Consider the following 26,760-nt stretch of genomic DNA (forward strand, 5'->3'; position numbering starts at 1 on the left):
TCATTTCCCTGCTGTGGACACACAAGAAATCACACCTTTTTTCCACCAGGGGGAGACAATGTCCACCAAATGGGTCGGTTTGCTTCTTTAAAAACATGTTTCTTTTTATGGAGAACCTGCTGGAGGAAATTTCCATTTTCTGCATCCTGTTTAAGCACAGACACACACATCCTCAACTGGCTGGAAAGCTGAACAGAACCAGCAGAGAGGTAAAGGAAATGCACGCACAGGTTCGGATCTGCTTGAGTAATAAAAATCGGAAGTGTAGAAGTTTTTTTGAGTAGGTTTGTGTTTTCAGTTTGTTTCCACCCAGATTTCCTCCTGTTGAGTACGCCTTATCTCTCTGATCCCCTACCAGCCAGTTAACCATTGACCGTTTATGGAGGTTCTAAACACTCAGATATCAGCGGCTGATCAGCCTGCCTGTTACTCTATAATGAGGTTAAGGCTGGGCCAAAATCAACCCTGTCAAAGAGTAAATTAGATATATCCTTTAAAAGATTATTTTAACTATTTCCAGACAATAAAACAATAACTTGAACCCTGAATCATCCCCAAACTAAATGTGTGCTTTTCTCAGAATACAAACAATCTGACAGCTGAGATTTATGAACATATAACAGCTTTTCTGAGCTGCCTTTTAAAACACATCTGATTTCCTGAGACTCTCCAGATGTTTTGGAACTTTTCCGGCTAATGTCATTCATTAAGTGAAATGTTCTGCAGCTTACTCTGCTGACTTTTGAAGCTCCAGCTGGGTCTTTAGTTTCTTCTTAGCTCCCTGGGTCAGGTCGTACTTGTTTAGGTCCTCCTCCGTCAGAGCTAAAAACTGCTCACAGAAACAGGTAGAAGAAGGCTGAAACGTTCGTTCATGAAGTTATTCCAAAATAAAATTTAAAGCAGTGCAGACCTCCTCCATGGTGAGCTGTTTGAAGACAGGGTAGTACTTATGGAGCCGAAGTTTGCGGAGCCAGTCCAGGATGCCGTTCTGCTCCGGAGTGTTGGGCTGGGACTGTGCTGGATGGGACTGGGAGCGGGTCAGGGAATGCGAGTGGGACACCTGCTGGGAATGGGACAGGTGAAAGGACTGCGTACTGGGCTGAAGGCTGGTTTGTGGATGAAGTTGGTGCTGCAGGGGCTGTGGGAATGAGTGAGGCTGACTGTGATGCAGCAGGGAGGATGCATCGCCTCCAGCGGCTGCAGAGCACTTCGAGGGGAGGGAATGCATAGAGGGAAGCAGCAGAGTGTGCTGAGGAGGAGGAACAGCGGGAGACAGGAGGGAGGAAAGGTGAGGAGGGGAACGAGTCAAGACGGGGCTGTGGGTGCTGACCACGGGCTGGACGCTGGCCACCCTGTACACCACCCTGAAAGAGAAGAGGCTGGCAATGAGTCCCATAAATTCAATTCAACAGAAACATCAACAGCTTTTAGAAATAGACTAAAAATATTCACTTATGTTAAATTTAGGAGCTTTAACAAGCAGGCCAAACACATGTAACTCTCAATCTATTATATAGTTCAGCCTTTAGAGATTAAAGAGATAATTATGGACTCAATTGGATAAACGTCACCCTTTACACAAACTAACCACCACAGACTGCACATGACTGGTGGTAAGTTAGTAAATAAAAGATACAGCCATGCAGAAATCACACAGTGAGGTCCTGCTCCTGGTGCATTGTTTGAAAATCTGTCATGCCATTTCTTTTGCTTTCTTTTATGCTGATTTCGTTTTTTCTTCCTCTATTTACATGATAAAAATGACACATTATTAACAAATGCTGCACAAATCTCAACACAAACAAGAAGACAAACATAGCATTAACATTGGATAGCAAATAGAGGAATGCTGCAAAATGTGCTTTCACATGAACTTAAGGTATGAATGCTAAATGCTAAATACACTAATGAATCAGTAAATGCATGAATGCATTGGCAATACAAGAAATAAAATACAAATTTCAGCCCAAAACATATACACTTTATTTCTTAATGCTAGATGCATCATCCTCAAACCCTCAGTAAAAACTAATTATAGTCATATTTCACACATCATGCTATGAGTCATTAGTTTAATCTGCATATTTTGCATTATGGTAAACTGGTCCGGAACCTTTAGGAAATTACTTAATAATTGGAAAACTAAAAGAAAAAAAGAGAGATCTAAATAAATCTAGTTTTGATGCAGCAAAAAATGTGCACGAAATGCAAGAAAATCACCTGTTAGATCCTCTGTACTGCACCATGCAGTCGGTATCTGTAACACAGAGAAACAAAACAGACAACACTGTGAGAAATCTGTTCAGTGTCATACATACTCTTGTGTCTTTTTCCCCTTACAAGACAAAGCTGATCAATAATAATGTGCCTACTACTAAAACTAAATGATCAGGGTAAAACTGATGGATTTTCAAATGCTGACTTAGACGCTCTCATGTTTTTAGTCTCTCATGTTGACTCTTAGATCTGATCTAAAAATAAATCACAAATCATGCATAATAATTTTTGCTTCAAATGCTTTTTTTATTGTTTGTTTATATTTTCTATTAGAAGTAAAAATATAAAACACAAGCTAAAATATATCACTCTGTAATTAATTAAAAATATATAAGCTTTTCCTTTGACTTGTACAAACTTAAATAACCTAACTGGGGCTGCAACTAACATTCCTTTTGCTAATTGATTCATTTGTGTATCACTTTTTCAATTAATCGTTTATCAAACGGATAGAAATAGGATTCTTAAAGAAGATATTTTACATCGTTTAAGCAGGTGAAACTAAAACTTTTCCAATTGAAGAGTTCTGGAAAGACCATATTGACGAGCAGAAGTTTGATCTTAAATGCAAAATGTTTATATATTTGTTCACAATTCTGGTAGAACTACAGCTCTAATTAGTTGATGATTATTTAAATAATGGATTAATCTGCTGCACTGAACAATACAAGCATGTTTCTTTCCACCTCTACAAAGTATTCCCAAAAGAAACATAATCTTCTGAACTCTGACACTAGAATCCTTCAGGAATCTTTAATTCTCTTAAATGTCTACCAGCAAGAATATGCAGCGTAAAAGAGCCGTTCATCTAGTCTAGTGTGCACATGGTGGACGGTCACACATTTTGGGCAAGAGTGTGTATGGAGGGAGCACTTCACCATTAAGCTGGACATTCTCACAATGCTGCTACTGAGAATTTGGAACGATTCAGAGGCATAAACGTAGAGTAAGAGCCACACTGAGAGACACATGCTGCAACGGCAGCTATAAATACACTCTTAGATGAAGTCACATTTACACATTGAACACACAAACACACACACCACTATGAGGTCACCACACTCTGGGCTTCCCAACACAAACATGCCGCAGTGAATTCCCACACCAGACCAAAATAGACCAACACCTCAATAATCACAGAGTGCCGTCTCACCTCTTCTCTACGACCAACTGATTGCCTCCTCTTTTACACTACCGCTCTTCTCATCTCAAACACCTCGGCACCAGCAGGAGACCTGTGTCTCCTTCCTTCTCTGAAGCTTTTCATAGATCTCTCATATTTGATCAAATACGTCCAGGTTTAATAGATTTTAGTTAATCTTTATCTTTAGTGGAATGAAGGAAGGTAGAACTTACTGGAACTGGAAGTGAGCGTGCAGGTGGGACTGCTGGGTGAAGAGGAACATGGAGGTATTCTGGCGGAAGGGGGAGAGGAGGGAGAGTTGGGTGACCGAGGCCTGCTGGAGTTGAAGAACAGCTGGACAGTGGGGTGTTTCAGGACATGACTGGGTAAAGCAGTCAGACACCTGGGCGACACAAAGAAGAGCAAACATTGCATAATATCCCCCCAAAATAGTTATTAGACAAAGATCACCTGTGTTTAACAAACTGTCATTCAAAAATTACTGTATCCATTACAAAAAAAGCAATCATAAAGAAGGTGAAAATTCATCAGTGCACAAATCTTTTTTTTTTACGCGTGTCTTCCTTCATAAATATGTACAACACTCTTTTTCTGTACTTCTGAAAATATGTTACAAACTGACACGCACAAATATCTGCAGTTATTGCCACAAAGGAGGCATGTAAACACATTAGTATTGTTGAAAATAACAATAGCAGAATAATTTTAATAAAGAACATCTACACAGACCAGCACAATTGAATGTAGTGGGCAGCGGACATTATTTAACCAGTTAAACCAAAATAAAAATAAAAAATTATTTTCTTTTACTTTTATTCATAGCACTGTGAAGGCTACTAAGTGCACCATAGTTGCACAAAAATTTTTTTATATTTTTTCCGCAACAATTATTAACTGTATCTTCATGGCTTAGAACCTCGTCTCTTTCTTTACAGCCATTCTGGTTTGCGCATCTTAACATTTACGCAGCAATCTTTGTAGACACTCAGATATGCTCACTTTTTGCTTCTATGAAGATTAGTAATTAGTTGACTTCTGAAAGTAATTGGTTGTACCAGATTTTATTTAGGGAAACCACACTTAAGGGGGATAAATAGAAACACCCTTCTCAGATTATTAGCTGCAAAAAGCATACAAAATCCTCCAATGACATGAGATCAATAAACTTTACAACCAAAAATCTATAATACTACCCGTACTACTTCTATTAACTGTCTGTCATCTTAACTTCCACACACAGACATCTTACTTATGCTACGTTCACACCGCAAGTGATTGAAGCAGCAGGTTTAGATACATAGTAAATGATTGACGCGCATCAAAAGGTCCTGCGCCGTGTTTAGAGCAGCTGAACAGCACGTCTTGATGCATCTGAGCAGCTGAAGTATCGCTTTATGAGCTTCTGAGCATCTGAGGAGCATGACAGGCTTCACAAGCAGCAGATGTTAGAGTTGGACAAATTAAACTTTTGCTGCTACACGCACCACATCAACCAAGTAGACAAGCCGATCTGGGAGCTGACAGGGAGACAGATGCGGTGTTGCTGATGCAGATTGCTATGATCACTCCTCTGAAACAGTTTATTAATGCCTAAATTAACTTAAAATAGCGAAACCTGCCGGCAGAATATGTTTGCTTTTATTATTGGGGGAGTGGAAGCCTAGTGGTTGGGGCATTGTGCTTGGAATCCAGATATTCTGAGTTCAATCCCCACTCCCACAGACTGCCACTCTGGGTCCCTGAGCAAAGACCCTTAAGCCCACACTGCTCCCCTGCCACAATGGCAGCCCACTGCTCCCCAAGGGGATGGGTAAAATGCAGATAGATTATGTCATTGCTCTGTACTTGTGATAGTGTAATCACAATAAAATCCAGACAAAAAAAAAAAGAAAACAACAATAGTGGAAAACCCCTAGCTGCTGCAGGAATTTCCACTGACAGCACATCGCCGGTATGTGGGGAACTGCGTGGCACTGTCAGAGAAATAATATTTCTAAGGCAGGATAATAATCTTGATTTCACAGACGATGTTTTGAGGTGGATTTTCTTGCTTAAAAACATATTAAAACTACTTTTTACCCACTTACAACGGCAAATATAGCAAAGCCCATCTCTGCCACTGAACACAGGAGTAGCTGAAGCATCAGACGCATCTGGACACATTTTACTGGACGCGCTTTAGTAGCGTCAAAGATGCTCTTGACGAGCATCTGACCTTAATGTGTAAAAGATTTAAAAATGAAGCAGCAGGCACCTTTTTGCTGCCCAAAGCGTGTGCGGTGTGAACATAGCATTACTGTGAACACAAGATTTAGGCATGTAGAAGTGAGAACTCTGCTGAAAGTGATTCGCCCATTAACAAGAGAAATTTATGTCTTCATTGCAGACACAAGAAAGGTCCATATTATTTAAAAAAAATATAAAAAGACAATTAACCAATTAATTACATTTCTTAGAAGTCTCTCCATTCAGTGATTCATCCTACAAACTCCTCCAGTCACTGCATACATTTAAACGTCCAACGTCTTTGCAAAACTTTTGTGAAGTTTCTGGACTTACTTGGTGTCGACCTCTAGGGACTGAGGAAGGAACTTCTCCAGACCATCTTCAGGAAAAACCTGTGAAAGCTGACAGGGAAACTTTCAGCACGATTCAACTTAAAGTGACCCATAATGTACTACACATTCTCACACTATACAGATGATACGGAGCTTTTTACACACAAAAAACTGAATGTTCAAATAACCATTTTGGCATGAAAAACTACCTAGAAAAAAGAAAGCAGTGCAGCATTGTGTCCTTCTTCATTACTGATTGTTGCTTTTAGGTAATTCAATGGATTCTCTTGAAATTTCAACATTAAAGTTATTCTTTTGATAATCCTAACTATTCTTGCCAGCTCACTGACATACTTTCATACATTTATGTTCACAAATTATATTCAGAAATTAAGCAATCTTGTGTACAAACTGGTTACACCCCCACATCTCAAATGGCACCATAAGCCTTTAAATGTCATCTGAACCCTGACAAAAAACAGATATTATTACCTGGGATAATAATTCTGCCACTTCCTTTTGAGTCCTGACAACTGAATATGTGAAAGCGTCGGACCAGCCCACCTGGAGAAGCAGATGAGAGAAAGAATCACAGCAATGGTTGAGGTTGATAAAAAAAAAGAAAGGTGTTATTTATTTCTAGGTGTTCATTTACCTCAAACACGTATTCGCTGCCATTTTCTGACTTGTGCATCACCCTCCTTAGCAGCACCCGTTCAATCACAGCTGAAAGAAGCACACTTTGGTAAAGACACTCTCACTAAAGATTCATAATGTCATCTGCAAACAATATAAGTTCATGCAAACTCCTTGCTGATTTATCTGTCAACCTGCCCATCATCACTGCAAACAAGGAGATAAGAGCTAATCCCTGATGTAATCCTTCCCTTACCTTAAACCCATCTGTTACTCCTCCCACACACCTCACCAATGTCCCAATACAACTGCACACGTTCTACATTTCTATCCTGAAAACCTCCTATATGAATTCTAGTTAAAAAAAACAATCCTCACTAAATAATACCTTTAATATTTTGAAAACAGTACAGTGATCCAATTCTAGGATTAAAGAGGGTAAAATCATGAATCTTTGTATGTGGGTCTCCACAAACGATAAGAAAATGTGCACATATTTCATTTGTCGATTTCTCATTCGCGTGAATGCATACTTCAATTTGAGAGTTGGTTTAGATCGCTGTGCTTCAGTTTGATTCATGTCACTTGATTGAAAGTGAGTGCAAGTGAAAGCACGGGTGTGGGTTCAGACATGTACAGATACACGGCCCTAATTTGGCATTGGGCGTGAAGGGACAAGCTGCTGAGGCGTACACTGCTCTCCGCCTTGATGGGTGCATCCAGCTGTGGAGGTTTTCCAAAGACATTTACACCAACAAACTGTCAGATTGTGTATTTAGAACAAGCTGCTGATTCTCACCTGCCAACTGATTTTACTAGTTTACATCAGCAGTTACTGCAGAAATGCAGAAAAATGCAATAACTCCCGATACGCTGCCTTAAAGACGATGCTGAACACAGAGAAACAACACCTGCAACATGGACTTCACATTGCTCTCCTAGTTATACTCTGAAGGCCAGCGTTTTATGTTGGGAACAGTTATGCAGTGTTACCAGAGGTGACATAGCTGAGTGTTATGTTACAGCTTCTCACCAGGTCACTGATTTCTAAAGGCGGATAATGGAAGGCATCCCTGTTGATAGATTAGGCTTCTGAAAAACCGAACTTGCGGGTAACAGGTGGGAATGAGAGGAGGGACCCTGCTGCTGGCAAGAACCTCACACATGAGGTGAACAACAACAACAGAAAAACGGTTAATTAATAAGCTTAATAAAATGAGTACAAGAGTTTAAAAAAAACAACAGAAAAAATACTTTAAAGTATAAATGACAAAACAAGAAAAGCTTAAAGAAAGCCTTAAACAAAATCTCTGAAAACCAGTCAGAAAAATATATTAAGCAGGTACTGTGCAGAAGAACATGGATTTTGTTTAGCTGAGCATATGGGGCACATGTAAAGGGCCAGCTGAGACAAACATGAATAATAAGAAAACTCATAATTTTTCATCAATAAAAAAAACCATCATATAGTTTAAGTTGTTTAGGTGCTGGAGATTCGCTCCAGTGATGAGCTTATAGCTTAATTTCTTCATAAAAACCTTCACCTGATGAATGAAAACAAGATTTTTAGGTAACATACTGAATACTTTGCAGCATAGAAAAGGCCAATTGTTCTGGCAGGGAGAGAAAATGTTGCAATCTTTGAGCCAATACTGTAATCATATCTGCTGTACGACGCTAATCATTGAGGACGTTTACGTAGAAATCTTAGTCATGGTATTTTCCCTGGAAAAAAAAAAACTGAAGGAAGCTACTTTGGATGAAAACTCAGTTTCACACATGGACTGCATCAGGCTGAGGGCTGCAAAGAATATCACAAGCATATCATCATTGTAATGTTAGTGAGTGCAATAATAATGTCATAAAACACTGGTTTAAATGCTGTAAATGTTGGCTGATGTATTCAGAGTTGCAAGTTAAGAGGAGTCTAAGTGCGGTTTATGCCCACACCTGACACAGATTACAGTTCCCATAGTGCTAAAGGTTATAGGGAGTTGGAAGCACAGATAGAGATAAGAGGAGTTAGGTATATGAGGATTTATCACAAGTGAAATTTTCTCCATTACCCAAAATATTGTTAGCAGATGATTTTCAAATGTCTTTAATCATGACTTTCAAGGCACTTTCTTTCTCCAAAGTAATTCCCAAACAATCAGAATGATGATTCATTACAGTGAAGAAATTTACTTTTGTCTCTTTTTTCATCATTGTTATTCCTGTTTGTTTAATAAGCTCTGCACCGGTGGCAAAATTATCCTGTGAATATGCCTGTTAGCAAGAGACCATTCTGAGACTTGTTTTTTCCCCGCTTTTTTTATTGTCATTACACTGTCACTAGTACACAGCAACGAAATGAGCTATCTGCATTGAACCCATCCCTTTGGGGAGCAGTGGATGGCCATTGTGCAGCACCCAGGGAGCAGAGTGGGTTAAGGGTATTAGCTCAGGGACCCAGAGTGGCAGTCTGTGGGAGTGGGGCTCGAAATCAGAAGCTCAGGGTTCCAAGATCTATGCCCTAACCAGTAGGCCGCCACTCCCCATCTTGTGCAGGAAATCCTAATCTTTCATATCTGATAAATTTGATAACTCTGCAGAATATTCTGGGAAAAAAAATGCTGAATGGAAACCTGAAATTAGGAAATTCCAACATTAATGTCAATCCAACAATTTGTTCAGTAAACACACTTTTCCTGAACCTCAAACATGCCAAAAGTATTCCAAGTTACAGAAACCCCCGGCACCCTTTATATTTAACAAACTGGCAACTGACTCATACATACATTCAAAGTTTAAAGTCAGCTTTTTTCTGCTATCATTTCATTTTCTCTGGTTTGACAAAACCACTTTCTACAGTGACTCATTGAAGCTGAATAAAACTTCAACCTCCAGTGATATGAAAATTGTTTGCATATTCAAACTAGTAATGATGGAGGACACAATGCTGTGCAGGAGATTTCAGAATCAAATCTGCACAGCACTGTGCAGGATATATGTGTATTCATGCAGAGCGAGTATTTCGGCAAACATTGAAGGCTCTGAAGGCTGATTTTGAGGTTCTGCCACATTTGTTAAGGTCTCATTTTAAAAACCAAAACCCAGTGGTTCAACCCTATACACCTAACCCTGAGGGCAGCATTCTTTCAGCTCCACTTCTGTGTTTAGATACGCCAGCGTGTCGCATCTTGTTCTAAAGGTCTCTGCTAAACAAACGTTAAAATAACAGCTGCTCACCCTTTCCCACTTTCTCCTGGTGGTTGCTTGTTGAGGTATCCTGGGTTTGCTGATGAGCTGGTGGAGTAGAACGGAGTTCTGGGCAGAGAGACGGGAGCTCCTGGTGGGCCGCTTGATCCTCGTGACCTAATGCTGCACCAGAGGCTAGTCCTGACCCTGCTGGGGAATCTGTCGTCTGTTTCTGAGACTGTGGGTTCTGGAAAATATATGGGAGAAGAGAGGCAATCAGCTTTACTTCTTGTGCTTGGAGAGAGAATGGTCCTCATCAAACATCTTTTTTATTGACACTGCTGAAATAATTAAAAATGTTCAAAAGATTTTCAAATCAAAGTCAAGTCAAAGAACTTAGATGGACCTAAAAATAAAATGTTCTGTGCAGAAGTTTAACATTAAGCAAAGCCTGTATTTTCCCTCCCAGGGTTGGGATGTCCATATTTTTTTCCTCAGTTAATAAAGCAGCTTTGTTGACATGTTTCAATAAGTATAACAGATATAAAAATATCACAGATACTGACATATAAACATTTAATAATGTAAAGAGCTGATTACTTAACGACTGTGCATCCAGGAAAGTCAAACTAGAAACATCATTAAGGCTGCATCCAAGAAAACAAGGTTCTAGAGGAAGGAAGTGACGGGACTGTGGATGAAACTGGGATTCACTGAAAAATCCTGGACTTTCCATTAGCCAAGATGATAAGGCTGTTACATTTGTTTGTTGCAAAACCTGTAAAGAAAAAATCACATCCTGAAGAAAGGATGCACATTTCCGCTGCAGATGATTCCATCTTCCTGCAAGGTTGCCAGATTAAACCTCAGACTGTCGCTCTGAGTCCTTGGGCAAAACCCTTAAATTCACAATGCCCCCTGGGCATTCCAAGCTGCTCCCTATATTTGATATTTTTTAATCTATGATCCCATATTTCTCCTTTCAGTTAATCAGTAAAAAGATGAATCTTTAATTAGAATTTTTTTTTTGTTAATTCTGTTTTTGAGTTGGTCAATAAATCAGCTGTGAGTATTGTTTAGTACTATTGGTTTTGCCTTCCAAATAAAATGTCTGACTGAAGATCATCAAACAGTAGAGCCTCCATATCTGTTTTTGCCAAAGGTTTTACAGCTAAAGAGCCAAAATGTTTTAGGGGTGAAAATAGAAAAGAAAATAATTCACAAATTTAGCTAGATGAAGAGGAAGAATGTAAAATGTGTGTTTACGGCTTTTTGAGTTGTTTCTAAATGGAGAAATATGTTTTACGAGAGAAATTAGTGCAGAGGAAAATAGCTTAAATGATTGCAGAAGATTTTTTTCCACCCAGTTTGTTGGTTGTAAGTTGAAGTTAATACACATGAAAGCCAAACATTAACATGTGGCAAACTGGCACCACAAGCTGTTTCCAATATAAATAACAGTCCTCAAACTCAAATGGTTATGAAATATTACCCAGACTGAGCCCACATTTATTTCTGAGTCAGGGTAGTAAAAAAAAAAAAAAAAAAAATACTAATCAGAGCTTAAAACAAGAGGTTTCTGGGAAAAAAAAGCATAAAAATAATTAGTTGTAGTTTTTTCCCTTCAAACTTCTTGAGAAATCCCCATAAAAATGCTGAATCATCAGATATGAACTCAGCCGCTCTGCTTCAAGCAAAAAGCACAGATACAGTACGAGCTGTTAGCTGATGTCGTCCAGGCCGTAGATCTGAAAGCAATTAAGTGTGCTACCGCCACATCCGCATGTAACTGAGCCAGCGCCAACTCCCCTCTGCCTGCAGACTGAAAGGCAGGAACACTTAAAGGTAAAGCAGGACTCTGAATGAGGGAAACATTAAGCAGAAGTTAGATTCAAAACAAAATCCAGTAATAAAATCTGTAGTTTGCTGAAAATCCAGATTTCTTGAGCGGTGCCTCCTCTTTCCTCTCACATAAAAATCAGCTGTGCTCTGCTATTAAGTCGCAGGCTCTGCTTTTATAGACTTATAAAGCACACGCATAATAATAGGGCGATTATGCAGGTTTCTATTGGCCTCGTAAAGTAATGTATTTCATATGGTGTATTCAAAACCTGCATTGTTCATGCATACAAAAAAAAACTAAAATAAAACATAACAAATGCAACTGTTTTCTCTCTGGAGTCACAGCATCCAGCTGCTTCGTGTTAGTCAAACCTTAGGAAAGATGACTTGATAAAAAAGAGAGTGGATAGATATCGGTCATGAGAATAGATTGAGGACATGCAACAACATTCACCAAGATAACAAAAGAAGGATACAATAAATAAGCTTCCATGAATTAGAGGAGGGCAAAGCAGCAGCCAGATGCCGAAGAAAACTAAAACAGAAGAGGACTGATTAATGTCCAACGGCAGCCTCAGAAAAAGTAGCAAACATGTAATGTATTACATGTTTGCTACTGTGAATGTGCAAAAAAAAAACAACAACGTATTATCAGAGACTAGAAAATCTACAATGACTGTTTTATCAGATTTATGGAAGAGGATTAGGGCTACTGAAAAAATAAAAAAATAAGTAAACTGATTTTTTTATTTAAATAATATGACAAAAAAGTTAGTATTCTAAGAATTTTTGGGTAACAAATCTGACATAAATCTCATGTTTACCAAAGTCTGCCTCTGATTGGCTGATCTCGTCCAGCTGATAATGAAAGACGAGCATGTGCCACTGAATAAGATCAGACGCATTGATCAGGTCATTAGAAGCCGATCGTGGCATCAAATCCACAAATTCTTCAACTGCTCTCTCATGTACATTGACATTATATTATAAGGTATCAAAATTATAGGAGGTGAGAAAGTATAATGAATTATTCACTATTTTTGTGAAGGGGGCAGTTGAGATAAGATTTTTTCATTCAAAATAGAAGAAAGAGAAAATAATTTTGAAAAAGGATTAAACAGGAATGCTCCTAAGAAGCTTGTGGGTGGATAAAAAAAAAAAAGCTGTTTTAATTTAGACCTAGAAGGACTGTTTCATGTTCCTTCCTCCAGAGCAGCAGTCATCTTTGTTCTCTGCTTCGCCACTTTGTCTGCCCAGTGGCTACTATGATGTACTGTACAGCTGCAGTTCCTTAGCTTTAGATGGGTGAAGACTGGCAGCCTCATCCCAGTTATTTTTCCCGAGCTGCTACTGTCTGAGCTATGAATACCATTTCCCCTTACCTTTTTAGTCTGGATACTCTGACCAAAACACACATGGCCGAAGCACAGGAGAAGCTCAGAGAAGCAAGGCAATTCCCGCACTTAAAATCTGTGGCTAATCAAACAGGCTTAGATATCAGTTGTTTCGTCAAGAAAAAACATTTCTAAATCTATTTTTGGTTATGAGTCCAAAGGGATAAACCACCGCATTGCTTCAAAAGCTGGGCCAGAATCACAGCTTTCCCATTTCACTGGCCTTCCACCTGGATATGCAGCCACCAGGGCAGAGCTGAGAGACCTTACAGTGGAAATGACATCTGGAGTGTTCCAGTCAGTAGCCAGTTCTGTAGCAACAAGAGCTGAAATCTAAAGTGGTTCCTAAACTTTACATTCACCTTTCCTCTCCTTGTTATAGATTCAAGAGGAAATTAAGTCAAATAAGGTGGAGAACCCCTTAGCTTGAACTCCTGAGAGGCTCCTTAGAGACTTTCTACACAAATCAGTATTTAATTGATTTCCAGGCCATGACCTTTTATTAAAAAAAAATGCAACAGATAGTCTTGTGCTTTTTTTTAATAAGAGTAATTTCTTTATATATGTATTTGTTTAGTTGTTCCTTAATGGCGAATTATATCATTATTAAGATTAAAATGGTTTAAAACTCATCTTCTGTTTACTTCAGAGTCTGATAAATTAATGTGAATGAACATATAGCCTAAAGTAGCTCATTGTAAGATATCTATCTCCATCTGTCCAGATATCAAGCTTGGGCTAAACACAATAATCACCAGGAAAATGATCCCCAAGTGTCTAAAACTACAAAAAAAATTATCGAGGATTAAATTTGCTCTGCTGCAGAAATGTCTGCAAAGCTTGATAAACTGAAGCATCGTTCATTGATGTCATTTATCGTTCTTCCTCAAAAAAGCGACTGACTGGTGAGGTCATATAAATGGTCGCACGATTACTCATCTTAACAGGATGTACGTAATATCAGGGCTGACTGTTGTTATTCAACTGCAAACACTTAAGAGTATAGCTTCAAAAGTTTTAAAAAATCTGTTCCTATGGGGAATCTTACTATAAAGGAACATTTCTGTACACAAATAATAAGTTAGGAGCATTACTGCATTGTTTAATCACGAAAGCCTTAAGGTTCATTTTGTATGCATTTCTTTTTTAAATGTATTCTTTTTTCTATATAATTTAGAAAAACTGAAGCAAAAAGAAGTCATACTAATTTTCTTCCATTTTCTTAATACCATGATTCAGACAAACACCTTTAAAGCCTTCCACTTTTTTCCAGCAAACTGAACGCTGTATTTCTCTAGATAATCTGTAATATGTGACATTTCTGGATTTAAATAGAACCATGTCGGTGGCTTCATAGCACAGAGAGATGGAAAGACAGCCAAAGAGTGAGCATTTATAACTTCCTGAGGATTCACTGGAGACTCACACACACCACAGAGGGTTGATTTCAGCACTGAGAAATGTGCTGACCTGCACTAAGCAGGAGCCAAGGGCAACAAAACACTAAATACAAACGCTCCTCTGAGCTCGGTACTTTCCCTTCACCGCTCCTTGCCTGCTTTGGAGGGAGAACAGGCCGTAAAAGTGTGTGTTTATGTCTGCACCGAGTTAAGAAACACGCATTTAAAGTTTTGCCTTTGAACTTTCCCTTTTATTCAATGTTTTTTCAACTTTTTGCTCCTTTGACCCTGATGATCCAGAGTTAAAGGAGCAGTTCAGTTTCCTGCACGATCTGGAAATCCCCTCCTATGCTCCCGCTGTGTTCTCCACCTCTCATCACATCCCAGCTGGAAGACCACATCTGGGTGTAAACAACAGCCTCTCTTCGTCTATTATCAACAGCGACATTTGCCACTTTATGGCTGACTAATGAACTCCTTTCTTTTTATAGCAAGAATACATTTGAGAAAATAACAGCAGTATTTAAAGTGATGCTAGATAAGAGATATATTCTATGACCTTACATTGTGACCCTATAAAAAAGTATTTTTGAACTTTTTTTGCATTTTTTTAAATCCACACTTCCTAGCTTCTTTTAATGCATACAGTAATAAGTCCCTGAGCAACAAGCTGATGATTAATTCACCATCATGTACCAAAAGTAATGCTGCACCTAACAATTATTTTACTAATCCATTCATCTACTGATTATCCTTTCGATTAACTGAAAAATCAGAATCCTTTAGTAACTTAAGATTTCTAAATGAACAAACATTTGCAAAACAGATAGACTTAAACAGTTTTTTTAAAGGCCGATACTGATTATTTTGATATCTAACTAACCGATCTCTAAAGGGAGCTGCTCATTTTTTTAGCAGATTCTTGAAGCTGATATTGCTTTCTCATCCTCCATTTCTATGGTCAAAATTACACAATGATAACTGTTAGACAAGTTGCAGTATTAACAAAACATTTCATTTTAGCAAATAGAGGGGGCGAAAAAGCATATACTCTGCCTAATCTCAAGGTATACCTGCTCAATCCACTGATGATCAGCAGATGCATGGACGTACTCGTCGCTACGATACAAGAAAAACAAAACAAAAAAAAAAATGCTAACATTGGCCAAAAATATAAAAAATTAATTTTGAGTTTAAAAAAAAAAAAACTTCACTGCACAATTTAAATGAATTGCAAATGGTAAAATATGAAAAAAAAAAAATAATAATTAACTATTTGCTCATCTCCTCTAAGTGTGGCTGAACGATTTTGCCTAAAATCTAAATCGTAATGATTCTAAACCAAAAATTGCTATAGCAATTTAAATCTGATTTTCCTTTGCACTAAGCCCAAGTTTGTAGATTTTCCACCCCAGGCTTTTGTTGTTTTTTGAAAGCTTGCTTACCCAGACCCCGTGGTAAAAGAACCTTCCTGTAACGATCCTATGAAAAACTGTTTACTTTTACTTGCATTTATGGATCTGTGTGCTAGCTAAACCTCTCTCTACCTTTCTGTGTGGTAACACACCCACTTCAAGCATTTAATCACCACCTAAAGGCCTGGAGGGACTAATTAAGTGCCTTACTCTTGTTAAATATAGTGTGATTAAAAATCAGTGCGATTTGAAAATTGTGTTTTGTTAAATTGCGATTATATTGCAAATGCAATTAATTACCCATCACCAGTGTGATGTTCACCTTTAATCTTTAAAGGTTTTTTGGGGAAGTGTGGCCTAGTGGTTAGGGCATTCATTTGGAATCCAGAGGTTCTGAGTTCCAGTCCTCCTCCCACAGACTGCTACTCTAAGTCCCCGAGCGAAGACCCTTACACCCACACTGCTCACCGGGTCCCGCACAATGGCAGACCACTGCTCCCCAAGGGCATGGGTTAAATGCATAGAGTTAATTTCCTTGCTCTGCACTTGTGACAATGTAATGACAATAAAGTTGAATTCTATTCTATTTCTATTATATTTTACTTGTCACTAATTTTCCTCCCATGGTAATGCCCAGCAAGCTAGGCTACAGTCCCTATAATCTTACATTTTTGAATAGTATGTTGGACTGTAGACACATTAACATCAAGCTGCTTGGAGAGGCTCCAATAACCTTTAACTTTAACATGATTGTCTACAGTTTTCTTTCTAATCTCCTGATATAACGTTTTCCTTTGGTTCTCCTATTCCATGTTGAGTGTTGTAAACACCATGTCACCATACAACACACTTGTAGCACTATAAATAGGCCAAGCGACTGATTACAATATTGCAGACAGCTGTAATGCTAATTAGTGGAAATGTTCCTTGGTTCACATTATTTTCTGTCTTTTTTTGTTGAGGCCTGTTTAATGAGTTTATTTTTTAAATCATTCTGTTTAAGCACGGTTGAAAGCATGGAAGAAATTTTGATTTTGTAAGTGGGGAGGGACGCATATACTTTTTAATATAACTCATATATAAGTTCAGCACAATTTCTAGTAGATTCGTTCTCTGAATGTTTCCCCCAGTTTCACTTGCATCTCTGCTATCCCTCTTCTGACAAAATGTATGGATGCAAGACATGAAAAACTGGACAATTTGGGGTGCAATAATCCATGTAGATTAAAAACACAGTTTTATCATTTTTATGAGCTTAGATATATAAAATGAGATTCATATATAATGTTTTTTTTTTCCTTTTTGGATGATATTAATAATATATAACAATAATAAATTTGATTTATCAGCACTTTTAATCAAACAAATATATATACAAATATATAAGATTTTATTGAAAGCTTTAAAATGCGGAGAAGGATCTTAAAGTGGATATGCTGCCCTATGGAGCCAGTGAAGGTGTATAGGAGTGTATAGGAGGGGTGTTACACAGTTCCTTGAATGTAACTTACACTTGACTTTTAAAAAAAGTCTCTTATGCGTCTCTTTTTTTTCAACATCCTGGCTGAGAGTCTAATAACCAAACACACATAAAAACACATGCACACAGGAGACCAATTCAAAGAACCGTGTAAATTAATACACCTAATATTACAACCCTTCTAGATTAAGTGACACAAGAGAAGAAAAATTTACAGTAGCAGCCCCGCTTCACCAACCGTCGTCTTTTGCAGACCCATCTTCTACTCCAAGATCGTAACTCTTTGATGGTTTAGGTTATCTCAAAAATTCAAAACGTAACAGAAAGGAGAAAAAAAATACTTGCAACCCTAAATTCTGATTACGGTAGCGCGTAGGACCTTAGCAGCACTGTGACCCGATTCCATGGCATATCAGATGTTGGTAAAGTGAGCTTCTCAGGAGTGACAGCGCTACTAGCTAATAGCACAAGAAAAGATGGAGGGCTAATCAAGAGCTTGTGGGCGGTCTAAACTCAGGGAAGCGGGCTTCAGTTTGAGCCGCGGTTTTCCATTTAATCCTAGTGCTCGACAATGGTCTGTGTACTGTAGCATAACAATGTTTTTAGACATTAAAAAGTAGAGGGGACAAAAACAGACTTTTGAAAAAGTGCAGGGGACATTTCCCCTGTGTCCCTCCCAAAAATTACATCCATGGTTGAAAGCAAGCTCTGACTTTCATATGTTTCAGATCTTCCTATCTATTATTTCTTTAGTTCTTTAATTCAAGTTATCTCTATGATTAGTGTGTGTTTTTTCTTTCATTAAATGAGGGGTACCAACAGTATCGTCCATGTGTGTAGCTTGCCTTCATTAGAGCCCTCTGTGTTCATCAGCAGGCAGCATAATAATTTCTGTCAAAACAATATCACCTGGATTAGATTTTAATTTAGTATTAGTAATGTAATATTTGATCAAATAAAATGACTAAAGGCTTTACTGGCTGACATTTTTGGTAGGATTCCCACATGATTCTATTGGGATTCATTTACTAATAATGCCAGGATCGGGATGGTACGTGATAAAAGTTACTGTGAGCAGACAGGAGCTTGCACCTGTATTTATTGATCTAGCTAATGTATAACATTAATTATTTATCAATAGATTTTATCTAATATAATAGTACATGAGTACATCCATTTTCCTTCCTACCTTATGCCAGCAGCATGTTGGCAGGTAGGTGGCGCTGGTATTGGTCAGGGTGGAGGGAGATGGAGGCAGTGAGGCCTGCTGCATGGAGATGGTCTGATGGTGATAGGGGGGATGAGGCTGAGCAGAACAAACAGCAGCTCCATCACTACTGGGCTCTGCTGCAGCTTCTCCTCTGGTTACCTTGAAAAGGGAAAAAAGTCTCTCAGCCCAAAACTGAAGCACAGAAATATGCAGAGGGGGTAGGGACACGTTGGTTTGAATGTTTTACACATGTTTAAATAATGCAATATAAAATAGCATATAAATTATCCCTAAAATCCAAACTTGTTCTGTTTAAATTAAATGTGGATGGCATCTTTTCAATGTAGAAGCATAATGTTGAACTCATGGATCACATTTGAAACCAAGTACAAAGGTTCCTGCTTGGATTGTAGTATGTATATAAGAAAATGCAATTAATGCATACATTTTTTGAACACATTAAAATGTTTCTGATTAATTGTAATGAACGTGCTTAAGTCCCACCCCTAGCCAGTATGCATCCTTGTAGAATGTTCCCAATAAACTGAAAATGCTAGAAACATTTTCTGATCTTAGGACTCAGAGAAGCTGCTTTTTGCATCATTAAACTGCCTGATCCTAATTACCTTATTTGTTTGAGGAAATGTTTCCATGCAAAGAACACTGATGTGAAATCATGAGCTTTAGATTGTTAACCACGTTTACTTGGTCTATGTTATGACACTTGTCACACGTATAAACAATATGGCCCTAATTACTTTCAGTGGGTCCTTAAACCCTGCAGTGACTCTTCTGTAAAATCTTACACACATAATAAAAAAAATGATTTTGTGAAAATGGTTGAGTAAAAATCAGCAACAAACAGCAAATAACCAAGAAAACATCAGATCAAAACATCTTAGAGAGGGAACCTCTTGAAGGTTCACCTTCTATGTGAGTGTGATAGCTGCAGGTTTAACTCTTCCCTCCCATTACGTGCCGAACTTGTGATATTGCCTTATTAACCCATTACCATTCAGTGGCAAGGTCCGCTTAACATCAAGCAAACATTTAACTCACCAGCTCAGAAGAAAAGCAGCAACCTCTCAACCTCTATGTGCCTTTTGATCCCCTTTACTTCCTGAAATCAGCACAAACCTTTAAAAGCTTGACCGACGCTTCGCTACGTTTTGCTTCTTTTTAAAGAAGTAATTTCTTTGCTTTTCCACAGAGCTCATGCTTCAACCTAATGTTCATTGTGGTGCATTGCATGTTGTCTGAGCAAAAACAAGGCTTTGGCCACTGTATAAAATCTAGAACTCAATGCTATTTCTGACATTTGAATTGAAAAAACTTCCTGGATGGAAAGCAAAACGTCTTCAAACTTGGAAATAAAGTCCACTGAATTGTTTTTGAATTTTTTTGGAATGACTATGACCTGGATGACTGAGAACCTTCACCAGCCTGTCGATTGTTTTTTCGATTTATTGCTTTATAATTCCATAGCAAAAGGTTCTTTTAAGAAGATTTTACCGTATACAGAATTAGACCAGGTGAAACAAACTCTCCAACTTGTGGAGATCTGGAAAGAGCATATTGACAGGAGAAAGTTTTCTTTTTTTATCCTAAATGCCAAAAAAACGTATATATTCTTTTGTTTTAATATATAATTATTGCTATCTGCTTAATCACGAAAATCCTATTAATTGTTTCAGCCCTAATCCAAATAATGATTTATATACATTTTTTCTTTAGTAAAATGTAAAGATGCAACTGTTCAATTAATGTGTTATTATTCTAAAACTGAAGTCTTTTAATAATAAACTTATCGACATGCAAAAAAGAAAAGAAAAGGAAAAAGACTACATGAGGGTTTATGTTCTAAAAACTTTTGCATCACACTGCAATTTTCCTGTTGAGTGATTTAAGGCAGAGGTGAGCTACAGTAACACCCCCAGCCTGTCATTGTTGACGTCTCACCTGTAATTAGGCACTAAGGAAACATGTATATTTGCTTTACCCCCCCCCCAAACTCACACACAAACATAGTGTTTTTGGGTTTTTTTATCACATACGGGGACATTTCATTGCATTAACTTTATATGGCCTAACCAAGACCCTTTCCCTAAGCTGAACTATTACCAACATATACCCTACCCAAATCCTAATCTAAATTAAATTCAAACCTTAGTCCAAACATAACCCTAATGCAAAGAACAGAACTTTACCATACAGGGACCAGTTGACTGTCCCCATATGTACCTGTAAGTCCTCACATGTAGGATATTTACAAAATACTTCCCCCACATTGTAGGTAGACCAAGAACACCCACACACTTGCACACTCTATCATTTGGTTTTGTTTTACCTCCTTTCTGCTGTGGTCAGGTGGGTAATGAGTAAAGACAATCATGGGGTTAAAGGACATTCCAGCTCTCAGTGCATTTCAGATTTCTCAAAAATAAACTTTTTTGTTGAGCTTTTTAATTGACTGTTTTTATTAAGAGGTGGACTTCATCTCAATGCAACATTATTGTGTTTTTAGTTGTCTTGGACCATCTTATTTGGAAGTTATCTTTTTTATTATTATTATTATTATTATTATTAAGGAAAGTTTTAAATCTGAAAAAAAGTTTTTCCCAGAGTTCTTTTCAGAGTATTTTCATTTCTTCATTTTTTTTCTCTGTGAGAACCGTCCTTCAGAGTCTCTGTAAAGTGCCCTGAGATGATGTGTGTTGTGAATTGCCGCTATACAAATAAACTGAATTGATATGAAATTGAATTCTCATCTGATGCAAAATGTTCAAGCATCACAGCCTTAGTTGAAGTTAATTTCCAACATTTAACAAAGCTGACAAGCCGCAGACCTACAGAACCCCTCACATTCAGCACTTTGTCAATGCTGCCAATTCTGTCACTCTTTTGCTCTGTTGATGTCATTCACACCACAGACTTTTCCATGAAGCTGCTTTCACTTCCTTTTACAAAGGAAGAAAAACTAAATCAAACTCTGAAAACATTTCAGTTATTAGTAGAACAGACAAAAAAGGGAAAAATTATTTTGTATTACAAAGATGGATTTGCTAAACTCCTGCACCTGGACAAAATATTCTTTCCCACATTGATACAGAAATCTTCTCCACTCCTCTTTGGTTTTTTTACTAGCCCTACCACTGCGCTCATTTTTACTTCAAATAAATCCGGCATCTTTATATTATACCGAGTTAATAACATAGACTGAGCGTAGAAACATAGATAAAATGATTTCTGGGTAAATAAATGGATGGATGAATAAACCAATGGAGGAAACAATGACTAAATTAATGGATTTATCTATAAGATTTCTATTAATATTTTCTATTATTACCCTGGTCCAAACCTGGTAAATTTGGAATCAAACTCTATACTGTACCACACTTTATTATAATAATTCAGTATTTTCCCAAAAACAACATTCATTATATCACCTAAGGTTCTGGAGCAGCACCACACCTCAAGCACACCTCTAATTACCCAGCAGTATTCCTGAACCCTGTTGACCCAAACTTCCCAGCCTCTCTGATAATTTTCCACCCCACCCTCCCTTACCCTCAAACTGTTTTCAACTATCCCCTCTTCCTCCCCTGTATCCAGAGGTGTCAAGTAGTGAAGTACAAATACTTCGTTACTGTACTTAAGTACACTTTTTAGGTATCTGCACTTTACTCAATTACTTATTTTCCCTCCTCCTTCTGACTTCTACTCATTACATTTTCACACAAGTATCTGTACTTTCTATTCCTTACATTTTTAAAACAAACGTTACTCGTTACTCTTGGCTTTGGATTTATGTTTATAAATATATATTTCACGTCATGTGCGCCATCCAATCTAGTGAAAACTAGTGTCATTGGATGAGTCATATAACGCAAACACTCATTGGTTAGCTAAAGGAAATCATTCATTTCATCAGTGTGAATTGTCTATGCCACGCTACAATGTCGGATTCAGAAAAAGATGTTGAAACGTCTGAAAGGTCGGACACAGGCGAGAGCGATCGGGAGATGGAGACCAACAAGACCTCCCTCATCCGTGGCCCTATAGCAAAAAATTTTTTGGAATACTGAAAAAATTTAGCTTTCAATTCATATAGTGGCATCTGGATGTTTTTTTGAAGGTTACTTTAAACTTTTATACTTTAAGTAGTTTTTGGAGCACATACTTTTCACTTTTACTTGACTTTTGACACCACTGCATTTATGTAAATATAAATCTTGCTTTTTAATTGTCACCTCCTATTATAAAGTAGCTGAAGTACCCTTCTGCATCAGCTCCATTTGCTGGATGCCCAAATTTATTCCATTGTTTCTGCAGTCAAGGGCCACACAAATCGATTACAAGGGCTGCAAAATATGTCCAAGTTTCAATCATCAAGTGTTTAAATCCTGCCTGTATCTCATCATAATCATCATTATGAATATTGGGGGGGCTTTGGCCTCCCCAGGTGACCAAATCTTCACTTCCTGTTCCTCTAACACTTTGACCCTTTTCTTTGATAAACTTTCATATTCAATAGGAGAGGTGATGGCCTAGTAGTTAGTGCGCTTGTGCTCTGAGAAGGTTGCAAGTAATAGGTTCGATCCCCACAGCCTCCACTCTGGGTTCCTGAGCAAGAACCATAATCCCAGATTGCTCCATGGGCACCACACAATGGCAGCCCACTGCCAACAAAGGGGATGGGTTAAATGCAGAGCGAATTTCTGCATTGTGGGACAATAAAGGGATTTATTTAATATCCAGGTTTTGTGGAGACAAATAAAGTCCATTCAGGTTAACAGTGTCCTCTCTCCATGAGGACACTGACACCTGACACCTCCCTGAGTAATAACCAGCTGTCCAGCTCTCACCTGGAGGATGTCCTGGATGTGGTCCAGCTGCTGCCTCAGCACCTGTTTCTGGTGGAAGTTGAAGGCCGGGTGGTTGGAGGCCATGGTGAACAGCAGCAGGAACTGCTCCTCAGTCCTGCCGTCGTTCAGTGCCAGCCCATAGTTATTGATCACCGTGTCGATGTGGGTCAGGGTCCGGTACAGGACCCCCGCAGCCTCCCGGTTATCAGTGCCCAGCAGAGCCAGGGAGACCAGGAGTTTGCTGCGAACCACCTCATCCGTGATGTTGGTGAGGCCCGAGAGGTCTGCGGGGTTGTTGGCTTTGATCTCCGCATCCCGCAGAGAGTGGTAATCCTTGCGGGCCAGGTCCTCCAGGCAGGAGCCGAGGAAGCGAAGCTCGATGGGGACGCAGAGGTCCAGGAGGCCGCAGAGGAACTCCGCTCTGTGGGCGGAGGTGAGGGTGGAGAACCAGCGGTACACCCCCTCTCTCTGGACGCAGCTCCGGCTCTCCACCATCCTCACACCTGGAACCACCGGGATCAGATTAACCTGTCGGCGCTCACATCAAAGGCACCGAGCGCGTGCGTAAAAAAATCTTTGTAACTTTTCTCCAAACTTTTCCCCCCTGTCACTCTTTGTTCCCACGGTGAGGAAAATGAAAGAAGAACAAACGTTTCCTTTGTTTTCTGATCTCTTCCACAATAATCCGGTCGGTTCTCCTGAAGCCTGGCGGCCGGTCCGGACGGGTTTTTGTCTCTCCACCGAGCCCCCCTCCGCCGCTCGGACCTCACACTTCCTCACACTGTTGCTGCAGAAACACCAACTTTCAAACACTTGGTCTCATTTAAGGAGACGCAGAACTGTGCAGAGACTTCGGGGTCGGGCGTCCTCATGGTCCCAGTAAGCAATTTCAAGTTAGACAAAGCTTTAAGACAAACCCGGAGCAGCCCGGGGCTACAGCGCTCTGCAGCTGGGAATGGCATTTAGACATTTCAGAGACATTACCTCACCAGACACTGTTGTGCAAAGAGCTCCCACCGTTTAAATAGTTCAGTCTTTGTCAGCCGTTCGCAAAGTAGAAGTTTAATCCTGCCTGAATGCTGCCATTACTTCAGAAAGAGAGGAGAAAAAAAAAAAAAAACAGCTGTGGAGAGCATTATTCCAGCTCTGGCAACAGGCAGGGCCCATAGAGAGGTATGCTCTCCTCTGATTGGCCAGGCCGCCCGTCTTCATGAGCTCCTGTGTTTTGATTGGTGCAGAGGGGTTTCCGCTACGCTTCTACTCCACATCTTTTCGTGGCTCTCTGAAGTACCTCAGATGAGTTAATGACTCTTTAAGGTTCCAGAAAAAAAAAAAAAAAAAGCGTTGCACAATTGTCTTAAAACATACAGTATTATAAAGTTGGAAATGTGATGCATTGTCTGCGTGGTTTAAAATAATAGAGATATATGTTTCTTTTTACACCGAGAAACCTTTGGGAAATAAACAAGATTCATTTTGTGCGAAGGTGACATGAATCATGGGGCGGAGCTAGATGGGGGGCCAGGGGTGGCCATGGCCACCCTTAAGGGCCTACTATTTTTTCCCTCTAATACAGACAGTGGAAGCAGTGATACTCTCAAGTGGAATGTTTTCACTTATCAACATTTTAATTTTCTATATGTAAACAAGTACCTGACAATAAAATAACACTGTGTTTAATTATGCACATCAATATACTAACATTAAAGATGATAAATACAGAATGCATGCTCTTTTCAGAACTAGATTTTGTGTTATATTGGGTAAGAAGAAAATTATGTCTCTGCAAGTCATCTAAGGAATCTTCACTGAAATCAGAGATAAATAACTACTTTAACAATAAGTAATCTGCTTAATGTAGATATTAGAACATGTGAATATACATTTTATGCTGAATGATTATTAATAAAAGTAGATAAGTAATGACAATAAATAAGATGTCCGCCCCATAACTCAAAACTGAAAGAATTTTGTCCACTATACCTTTAAGTCAGACAGCATGGATGTTTAAATATATGTGTCTATTTGTTAGCAAAGGCTGTAGGAAAGTATAGTTTGTCTTTATGTAGAAAATAGGGACGTGCTCATTCCTTTTCCTTTTGGAAAAGAGTAGATTGACCCTGATGTTCTGGCACCTATCCGCTTATGGCCACCCCTCAGTGTACATTGCTTATTGCCTGGCCAACCTTATTAAAATTTTCTGGCTTTTCTGAGATTTTGCTCCATGTCAAAAAGATGCTCTGCTCAATTTAAGGGCCAGTTTAAGATTATTCGAGTTTTCTAACACTATCCTGCAAGAAATCCCCATCAGAGCATGTCTACATCTTGGCAAGGCTGAACATGGGTCAGTTTTAATTTAAACCCTTACTCATTTACTCTGCGACCAAAAGTGGAGAAACATACCCTCTGCATCATTACACTACAACAAGATCCATACTGTCATGTTGTTTACATCAGACCTCACCATTTCAGTGTTTTAATTAAAAACATGACTCGTCTTAAATGTTATTGTCCAGGTTTGGACAGAGTGTGAAAAGCTGAAAGATCCTGTTCTAAGCTGAACTGGGAGGGATTCTCTCTGGTCTTATGCTGCCATATCTGCTTCAAGTCTCAGCCTGCTGTTTTTTCAGGGATGGTAATCTGCATGCCTTTGCTGCAGCAAGTTATTACCAGTAATAATTCTGCATTTTTACCATCTAAAACTAATCTCCTTATTCTCCTCAGATTTCTAAGGTCAACAACATATTTTCAGTAAATTACAGGGAGTGTTGGCCTAGTGGTTAGAGCAGTGTGCTTGTGCTACTAAGTATTAAAAGTGTGCATTTATGTATATACAGATTATAAATCCTACAGATCTTTAATAACATATTGGCACATTTTAGTTTTGGTAAGATGTTGATACATTTTGAGGAAAATATATGGAAAGCAAAAACAGAAAAATAGAGTTTTTTAACATTTTCACTGTGATGTAATAAAATCATTTCTGATGTGGAATAATTTAAGACAGCCCAAACATTTATTCACTGCTTTAAAAATCGCACCTATACAGTATATTTTACAAGGTGAAAATTTTGTTACCAAGCCTTTTTTCTAGGGAGGTTTTCCCTCTTTAAACTATAGACATTCATTCCTAACCCTATCTAAGGGCTTCTAGCAGCAAAAATCAGGAGTTCTAGATGGATTAGTCTGAAATAATACACATTTCACATCATAAAACAAGGTTATGCTTGGTTAATAAAAGAAAAAAAAAAGATAAAAACTAGTCTGATAGAATATGAAGCATTTTGCTGCAGCAGCACCTGGTGATTTTAACAGCAAATAATTCCCAATTAGATCTGCCATGTATCAGAGGGTGTTTA

The 26,760-nt window shown here is 38.6% G+C and overlaps 1 protein-coding gene across 2 annotated transcripts; it reads right to left on the minus strand.

Annotated features, from left to right (window-relative positions):
• Positions 1 to 1,152: 1,152 nt before the first annotated feature.
• Positions 1,153 to 24,540, minus strand: zcchc14 (zinc finger, CCHC domain containing 14). 2 transcript variants are annotated; one of them, XM_015387244.1, is made up of 8 exons: positions 23,402 to 24,540; positions 18,516 to 18,695; positions 9,847 to 10,042; positions 6,635 to 6,705; positions 6,472 to 6,543; positions 5,981 to 6,039; positions 2,221 to 3,803; positions 1,153 to 1,364 (listed from the first exon to the last, which is right to left on the minus strand). In XM_015387244.1, the coding sequence occupies exons 1-7, from the start codon at positions 23,894 to 23,896 to the stop codon at positions 3,605 to 3,607; spliced, it is 1,272 nt and encodes a 423-aa protein (XP_015242730.1). In that variant the 5' UTR covers positions 23,897 to 24,540; the 3' UTR covers positions 1,153 to 1,364; positions 2,221 to 3,604. The 2 variants fall into 2 exon arrangements, with proteins under 2 accessions (XP_015242730.1, XP_015242729.1); XM_015387243.1 differs by having other exon boundaries at positions 5,981 to 6,048.
• Positions 24,541 to 26,760: the final 2,220 nt, after the last annotated feature.

Source organism: Cyprinodon variegatus, unplaced genomic scaffold (genome assembly GCF_000732505.1).
Source record: "Cyprinodon variegatus isolate N-32 unplaced genomic scaffold, C_variegatus-1.0 Scaffold388, whole genome shotgun sequence".
Taxonomy (NCBI): domain Eukaryota; kingdom Metazoa; phylum Chordata; class Actinopteri; order Cyprinodontiformes; family Cyprinodontidae; genus Cyprinodon; species Cyprinodon variegatus.